General features: G+C 40.0%; 2 protein-coding genes across 2 annotated transcripts in view; both read right to left on the reverse strand.

The window, feature by feature from the left end:
- LOC104765545 overlaps positions 1-4,035 on the reverse strand; it is a 6,271-nt gene extending 2,236 nt beyond the window's left edge. Inside the window, exons 1-12 of the mRNA XM_010489269.2 lie at positions 3,646-4,035; positions 3,357-3,543; positions 3,193-3,265; positions 2,931-3,078; positions 2,660-2,769; positions 2,197-2,337; positions 1,986-2,127; positions 1,755-1,880; positions 1,053-1,216; positions 880-954; positions 582-723; positions 197-490 (exon numbers count right to left, since the gene is read on the reverse strand). Of these exons, the coding sequence (XP_010487571.1) occupies positions 197-490; positions 582-723; positions 880-954; positions 1,053-1,216; positions 1,755-1,880; positions 1,986-2,127; positions 2,197-2,337; positions 2,660-2,769; positions 2,931-3,078; positions 3,193-3,265; positions 3,357-3,543; positions 3,646-3,915 (1,872 nt within the window). The 5' untranslated portion in view covers positions 3,916-4,035. The remainder of the gene's footprint in view (positions 1-196; positions 491-581; positions 724-879; positions 955-1,052; positions 1,217-1,754; positions 1,881-1,985; positions 2,128-2,196; positions 2,338-2,659; positions 2,770-2,930; positions 3,079-3,192; positions 3,266-3,356; positions 3,544-3,645) is intronic.
- LOC104765548 (protein high chlorophyll fluorescent 107) lies at positions 4,191-7,440 on the reverse strand. The gene is made up of 8 exons (XM_010489275.2): positions 6,770-7,440; positions 6,504-6,647; positions 6,107-6,412; positions 5,773-5,832; positions 5,394-5,639; positions 5,059-5,169; positions 4,734-4,910; positions 4,191-4,645 (listed from the first exon to the last, which is right to left on the reverse strand). Exons 1-8 carry the CDS (start codon positions 7,352-7,354, stop codon positions 4,319-4,321), a joined length of 1,956 nt encoding a protein of 651 aa, XP_010487577.1. The 5' UTR covers positions 7,355-7,440; the 3' UTR covers positions 4,191-4,318.

Below are 8,641 nucleotides of genomic sequence, written 5' to 3' on the forward strand. Positions count from 1 at the left end.
ACTTTCAAAGCAAGAGAGACTCTTACCAATTCTCTCTTGTGACTTTGCAGGATAACCCAGACACATACACGACATGACCAACCCCTAACCTTCCCAACGACCTGGAAACCATACAAATAAACAGTTCATCAAACAGAATGTTCGAGGGATCCCAATGCTGTTCANAAAAAAAAAAAAAAAGGAATTGTCTTGTTACCTCTGGGAGGTCACAGAATTCATCAGCAGATATCTGAAATATAGCTGATGCAGATTGACCCGTGCACCATGCGTATAGTTTGGTTTCCTCGTCTGCAAGTGTTATCGTTATGTGGAATGTTCTTACTACTTCTGATCCTGCGTTACTGTTGCAGCTTACTCCGCAGAAGCTACATCGAAGTTTCCCTCCATGTAATGATGGTTCTTCATCTATGAAATGCCCACAAACGCTATGCGATAGTCTGGTGTTGATGTTATGGCATTGGTCCATCTCATCCAGCTTAACCCGACAAATCTGTCCCAAAAAAATACACATATGAGTGAGCGAGATGTTCAAAGGAAACACATATAAAAGCGCTGTGAACCATTAAGAAAGTTAGACGTACGTTTATTGCAGGTTTTCTCTGTTTTGAAATTTGGGAGAGCGTAGAGATTTTGTGAAGACAAGAAGAGGTCAGAAATGCCGGCAAGCAGCTAAGGTTGACAAATGCAGCTTTCTCGTCTTTCTCATGCCATAACACCTCAAGGCTGCTCAACCAAACAATAATTCCATTAATGTTTAAGCTAAATCAATAAAACCGATACATATAATTATGAAACTTAATGACAAGTATTCCATTCACGTTTGAGATAAATCAGTTTATGATGGATAGCCCTCACTTTCAAAGCAAGAGAGACTCTTACCAATTCTCTCTTGTGATTTTGCAGGATAACCCAGACACATACACGACATGACCAACCCCTAACCTTCCCAACGACCTGGAAACCATACAAATAAACAGTTCATCAAACAGAATGTTCGAGGGATCCCAATGCTGTTCAGCTGAAATTTTGGAATTCACAGAACAGTTTGATACCAGTAACTAGTAAAATGGAGCTTTGCCCATATTACACCCGTTGTGTCCTCAATTTTTAAAGAAAATACCACTCCTGTGGTATTTGGACCATCACATAAGATATCTGTTACAACACCATAGAGGCTGATGCCAGTGGTTTTGTCGCGAATGTCCGTTATAATCGTCTGCAGAACTTCAACCAAGGAGAGTAATATTAGCAGATGCTAGAATCAAAAATAATGGCCAGAGCAGGCTTTATGTATGATACATATAGTCTCTTCTGTTACTAGGCCTACGATGAAGTGAATTCCTAACAAAGATCATATTGTGCGCACAAGTAAAATACAGGCAAAAATGTAAACGTTATGAATGAAGTTTGATGCTAGAAAAGAAAAACCAGTAAATGACATGCAAAGAAAATACGATTTGTAGCGATGTGAACTTAGATTCAGTGTGAAGTTGTGAACCAAATAAAATGGAACTGTAGAATAACCGACCCTGTTACATGATTTCTAAACAGAAGGTGCACAGAAAGATAAGCCATCAATTAGACACAGAATTAGCTGATATATATATCCAATATGAAACATTCCAATCACCGCATGGGATTTTGACAACTTTACAAAGATCTGTTACCATACACCCATGAAGTTAAGCCTCTAGATTTATAAACCATCTGTTAATATCATGCTTGAATAAAATGGTATCTCAACTTCTACTCACCTGAAAAGGATAGTTACTATAGTCTATAGACCCCTCGGCATCACGAGGCAATGTCACCTGCGAAACTCCGCCTGAACCAAGCAGTTTAGATCCTTGACACTGATTTTGCGAAAATGCTACACAAACCTGAAGAAGAAGAAGAAAAAAATTCACTTCTCATTGGTGACATAAAAACCCACGCAAACATCTGACCCAGAAAAAGAAGAGTGACAAAAAAAAAGGTTCACCCACCCGTTCCTCTTGTAAGGTTAACGGCACTAGATAGAGATGTGTTGCACTACCATATTCAAGGCAAAACTCATCCTTTCCGTCCACTGCACTCTCTTCGAGACTAGAAATATAAGGCCTCTCAAGCCCAAGCACACTTCCCACACTGAAAACGAATCTCTAAGACGGGGTTGGTAGAAAAAATTAAGGTAGAAACAACCAGCCAGGAGCTTACCTCAGAAGGTTTGCCACAATGACTTGCTCTCCCCACAAGACAAATTTTAACCTATCACCGTCACCATCTACAAGTTCAATTTGCCTTCTATGTGCAGTACTAAACTTCAGTTCAGATTCCAGAGGACCTATAGATTCAATCCTGCTCCCAAACCAAGAGAGGAAAATGAAATATTACTTTAGAATAAACAGCCAATAGAAGTTAAGTCCACTCAATGACTCAATCTCTTAAAACATATACTTTGTACACGGTACATCCTTTTTTATGAGGTACTTTATACGACTTTCAACAATTTTACTATTAAATCACGACATTACTAGTCATTACTTCCAAAAGGTTTTCATCTGATAATCTAAACACTGTTGTAGCGTTTCAAGTTTCTGGAACCGGTTTTCAACTAAGTACGTTACTTTTTACAAAGATAAGAATTATTCAGTGATATCACACGCACATACTCTCTTACCTAGCATACAAAGAGTATGAAGTTCCATTGTTGAAAGCTTCAAGAGAAACAGATGAGAAAGTATCGGAACAAAATTGCGCTGCTATGAGGATTGCATCATCATCTTGGTCCTGCAGTATTTGAAAGTCAGGTAAAGACTAAACCATTATTCTCTGTATAAAATTTCATATAGAAACTGTGATGTGTTAGTACTTAGTACTTAGTACTAACTACATTCAAATCCAAAATTGCAGTTCTAGTTTCTCTTTCGAAAGATTGGCAGAAACCAAACCTCATCTAGCAAAATGACAAGATACTCTGTTGGAAGTAACCGTGGAGTGCCAAATCCTTCTCTCGCTGTACGAAGGTAGCACCCAGTGAGCAAAACCTCTCTGCCTTTCCCAAGAATCCCATTTGGTGTTTCCACCAACTCATAATACCTACACAAGAGGCATTAGATGCTTATAAGAATCTCTGTACATGCATCAGAAACAAGCAGTCAAACTCATCTCAATCCGTGATGATGATAATTCATCTCTACCAAATAAGCATACCTGCGATGTAGATAGAGATCAATGGTGTTGGAGCTCCAAAAATCCCCTAGTGTAAGCATGAATATGTTTGTACCTGAAATAGAATTCATACTTGAATGGATAAACCACTTATTTGACACAGTAAGGCAGAGGAAATGAAAATGCTGCCAGGATTCAAAAGATACCAGGAAGAACATCGGCATTGATAATAACAGCTTCCAAAACGCTATTCATGGACAAAAAATTCTTCTCATAAATCGAGTCTATAGTCACAGTGTTAGCTAGTCTTCTTCTTCTGTGACTCTTTTTCAACTGAACAATGAGTTCCGGCTTCTTCTTTGACATTCCTGGTTTGTTTTGCTCATGCCATGCCTACAAAGAACCAAAATCAACTACCGAAGCTTCCCACCACTACGCAACCCCAATCGAAAAAAAAAAAAATCAAAATCGAAGTATGAGAGAGATTAGCAGCACCTGAGAGAGATCGGACAAGAGAATCGCGGCAGTGACACCGCTCGAATAAGCGGTACAGGTTTTCAGAATACGCGAGGCAACCCAGCCCCAACCCGGACCGCTAGCCTCAGTTGTGGCTTCGCTGGGATCCTTCTTGCTCTCACCTTCCTCATCGTCGTCTTCTTCCGATGAAATCACCGTTCTGGCGTAATCGATGAACGCCAGAAATGGATCTTCGACTTCTTCCTGGCCATCGATTTCAATGAGCGATACTCCGTTGGTATCCATCATCGGAGCTTCGATTCCAATTCAAAACCCTAGATTTGCCGTTACTGAACTTGCCCGGGTTTTTCAGGGATTCTGAACATTTCACTACTTATGCTTTCCCGGGGAAATTAATTTAAAACTAAAACAAAAAAAAATCAATTCGCCGGAAATATCCGAACTTAAGCCCAAATTAATTTACCAAAAAAAGCCCTACTGCTTTCAACTCTTCACACATTCCTCCACTATATTTTTATTTTGATAATTTTATCTTATTATCCGGTTTAACTGATGTTAATGAATCAATCTTCCAAAATCTTTTTAAAGTTTTAACAATTGCTATATTATCATTCTTCTCAAAATTACACATTCGAATCCTTTATCTTTACACCGCTCCAATAAGTGTCCCTCATATTTTCTCAAGCACCATTTATGCTCTCCCTCTAGTGAATCTCTCTAACCTCTTAGAATCAAGATTAACGTCCAGCTTCAAAGGATCCAACGACAGCTTCTCGCGTAAAAACGCATCGAGGTTAAACCCACTCCCAGTTTCAGTGTCCTCCCGTCCCACAGAGCTCTCCGTTTGCTGATTAGATTGGCTATCTTTGGTTCCGCCCATGTTTCTAAGAGTCGTAGTTAACCTGGTGTTGTCATTGTTCTGACCAAAGTTCAAGAGCCTTTTAACAGTGTCTAAAGCCGGGTCGATGATATCCAAGAATCCTGTGACCCACGAGGCATCATCAACAACCTCTGTTCGCTGTTTTGCAATGAAGAACAGGTGAATATAAAGTCTACTAGAAGATCCTGCTATAATTAATAATTTAAGAATGTGTACAAGAGCTTACTTGTTGGAAGTAGAGGTTACGGATTTCTTCAGCACGTTCGGAGTCTCCTTGATCCTCCTCAAGTTGTGCCCATGTCATCCATGTAACGTAACTTTGTGAGTTAATGTTCAATGAAGATCTGAATAATCTTCTTGCTGCTGATAAGTTTCCTGCTCTCTGTTCAAGAACTCCCCAAGCCTGTAGAGACAACGAATTTGTTTCAGCATCCTCCAATAACATGCTAATGTTTTTGCAAACTTGCCATATTGCCTCGTTTTTACAATGTTAACGTTCATTCGCTGAGAGGACACATAAAGTTGCAAATGAAAGATTTTATTAGTTATACCTGTAGACAACGAGAAGCACTTTCGGTATTTGCATCAATGGAGAGAGCTCTTTGGTAAAGTTCTCTAGCTGTTGTTGTGTTTCCTTCTTTCCATTCCATCCAACCCCAAGCCTAAACCGGAATACACTTTCACCAATCATTTCCCCTTCCATACACAATTATAAAGACTCTTGAATTCGCTAGCCAGATAGGACTGGGTAAAACCAAGACTACTAAGCAAATGGTTTAAATTTTATTTACAACTTAAAACCCAATAGAAGGAAAACCTATTGACCAAAACTATTTGAGCAGATCGATCATGTAAAGAGCAATCAAACTGAATCTTGTACACTTACAATCCAAACAGGTTGATGTCTAGGATCGAGCTCTGATGCTCTTCTTAGTAAAGCCCGGGCTAGATTAGCAGATGAGTGTTTGTACTCCAGTAAGCCAAGAGACTGAAGGAGAACAGGGTCTCTAGGATTGAGCGCATGACCTATCTTCAGGAGCTTTCTTCCACGCTCAACATTACCTACTCCAGCTTCAAACACCCCCCACACGTGCCACGCAAACCTATTCTTGGGGCTTGCCTGGACAGCTCTCTGTGGAAAAATAAAAATGTGATTAGAGCCTGAAGCTTTCACATGTAGTAAGTCATTCCGGGATAAATATACAGCCTTTGCTGCTTTGACCTCATTGTGAATGGGATATATAAAAAAACGATGTAGCAGTTACCTCAAAAAGCTTTCTAGCAGCTGGGTATCTTTCCTGCTGTATCTCCAACTGAGCCCATGCCTGTTCATAAGAATGAACATTTAGTGAGAAAAGAGAAGCTCATTCAGAAAATTTTGTTAACATCTAGATACAAGCAACCTTTTGAAACTAAATCATGTGACTGATAAGGAGAAGACAGGGGAGGCCAGAATTAGGTGTCATGAATATGGCAGTAGCACAGTAGCATTCTCTTTTTACACAATTATGAAGAGGATTAATCCTAGGGTGAAACTTATTCGAATGGCATTGTCCTATCAGCTCTTACCACAGTCATCTGATGATGCAAAACACTTACCAACCAACTGGCACAGCTCTTGGAGTTGCATATAGTGGCCTGCTTGAACAGGTACCTTGCCTGTTCATACCGACCAGCTTTGGCTTCCAATAAGGCAAGTGTTTGGTAGATATACTCATTTCGGCCACAAAACTTGAGACCTTTGGCTAACAAATTCCTAGCTTTACTAATATTTCCTTGTTTTATCTCCAGGTTTGCCCATCCATGCCAGGCTGCTACATGCTTCTTGTCAGCAACCGTAGCTGCATCAAACAATTCTCTCGCTCTTCTTACATTTCCCAACTTTTTTTCCAAGACTGCCCAACACTGTTCCAAAGAAAAAGGTATATGATATGCATTAGAAACAGAAAGCTGCCTTCAAGTGTATCAAGCAAACTGCTTTAAAACTATATAGCACCTGCCAAATGTATGCATTCTCTCCTTGTGTAGCTTGACACCCTTTCTCATACACGATCCGAGCATCGGCTAACTTGGATTGTTTGCTCAGTATCTTCCCTAACGCCACGTATGGTCTCCCATCCTCCGGCCAGTAAGCTATGCACTTAAAACCCAACAACACAGGATTAGATTCAGTAGACGTCTTAATCCTTACATTAACCTCTCTAAACTATTCAAAGAGTCACAGAATTCGAGAACCAGGATTGCATGATAAAGCGATGTTACCTTCTCCAGTATCTTCTCAGCGTCTTTGTATCTGAAATTCCTAGCCAGAACCTTTGCTCTGTACAGAGATAAGTCCAAATTCACCGCAAGTGGCTTCTCTTGAGCCCTAGCAGCAGCCGCGGCTGAAGATGAAGACGACGACTCCGATCTCTCCGGCTCAAACATGGGCATCTTCTTGGCTATATTACTCAGACCAGCATCGATCCTCGCTGGATACTTTTTTCCCTCTTCCTCACTAGATTCCTTATCGGAATTCTCCAACAACGGCCGTCGAACTACCAACACTCCCTCCGTGTTAGATTCATCTCCCTCTCCCTCGCCGTTCGCAAATTCCTTTTGTTGCGATGAGACACCTGAAGAAGACCTGTCGACGACTGCACACAGAGACGTGTTCTTAGATGAGTACGGAGGATGCGTTAGAAACGATTGACCGGAGATTCCATGCGTTCCGATATGGATCTTCGCCGGTAATTTACAGAGATTCTCAGGAATTTGAGATGGGGCGAGAAACAAGAGAGAGAACGAAGAAGTATTCGCCTGAGAAGGTGATGAAGAAGAAGAAGTCGGGACGAAGAAGAAGTGCATTGTTTTTAAAAAAGCTTTTAACTGTTAAAAACCGTTTGCGAGAGCTTTCATGGAGGAGACTCAGACGGAGAAGGAAGCTAGGCGGGCTCGGGGAAGAAGAAGATGATTCTTTAAAAGACGAAGCTACCCCTAAATTAACATAAGTTTCCTGTATCTTCAATTGTTATATTAAGGGTGATTTGGTCATTGTCTGGAAGATACTACTGTACAATATCCGGCCACGTTGCTAAAGTTTTTGGATGGCTTTAGCTGAATTGGATTTCAGTGACACGTGGTCGTATCTTATTGGCTTGAAGCTATGAGGGAGATTCTTAGCCAGAGAACCTATAGACTCCGGTGCGGTCAAGTACATGGTTAAGTTCGAAGTCATCCAATCATATCTCGTCTTAGATAAGACCAAAACAAGGTCTGCTCTGCTCACTAATGAAAAAAGTTAAAATCATTTCCCAATATTCAGTTTCTTTTGAAAAAAGTTAGTCTACAACCATTTAAAATATTTCAATTTGGAATTATTTGTTTTAATTTTAGGTTACATAAATTATTAAAATGGAAACTATCTTATATATTAATGTGTGCAAAACAACACAAGAGTTTCCGATAACTCTAACAACATTATAGAGTAGAACAAGAAAAAGAAAAAAAACAAAAAAAGAGAGAAAAACTGTCTCGTATAAAATATCGTCAAAGAAATTAAAGATGAAGTCTTCCTTCTTCATATATGTTTTTTTTTGTTTTTGTTTTCCAAGCCACACCAAAATGCGAAACGCCAAAAGCCAAAAGCCCAAACGTGACAGCATAATGAACTCTAAGACTTTTGCTGAAGCCAAACAGGGAGCCAAGATGTTCCATCAATAAAATCAATGGACAAGAAAGACTCAACTTCTTGTTTTGTAAGCTCTTTGGCCCAATCAGATCTTTGTTGCCTCTCAGCTCCAGGTCCATGACACTTATACTCTCCATGGTATAGATTCCTGATAAATCTCAAGAATATTAATACATTAACTAAATATTGTACTCGTCAAAATTAGGTAAAAAAGTTAATTAATCGAAAGACTAACTCGGTAGAGCCGTCGTAACTCCAGTTGGTCCAACCGTTAGGGACAACGGTCTTGGACAAGTAAGTTTTGGCAAAGATGACTCGAGAATAAGGTCCTTTGGCCCGGCCCAAGTAAACCTCATCAATTCCATACACTTTGCCTCTTATGAACACATAACCCGTATGTTCATCTGCGCTTTCTCTATGGTGAGCTGTGATTGACCCGTACGGTTTCACCCTCTTGTCCGATA

The sequence above is a fragment of the Camelina sativa genome, chromosome 19 (genome assembly GCF_000633955.1).
Source record: "Camelina sativa cultivar DH55 chromosome 19, Cs, whole genome shotgun sequence".
Classification (NCBI taxonomy): domain Eukaryota; kingdom Viridiplantae; phylum Streptophyta; class Magnoliopsida; order Brassicales; family Brassicaceae; genus Camelina; species Camelina sativa.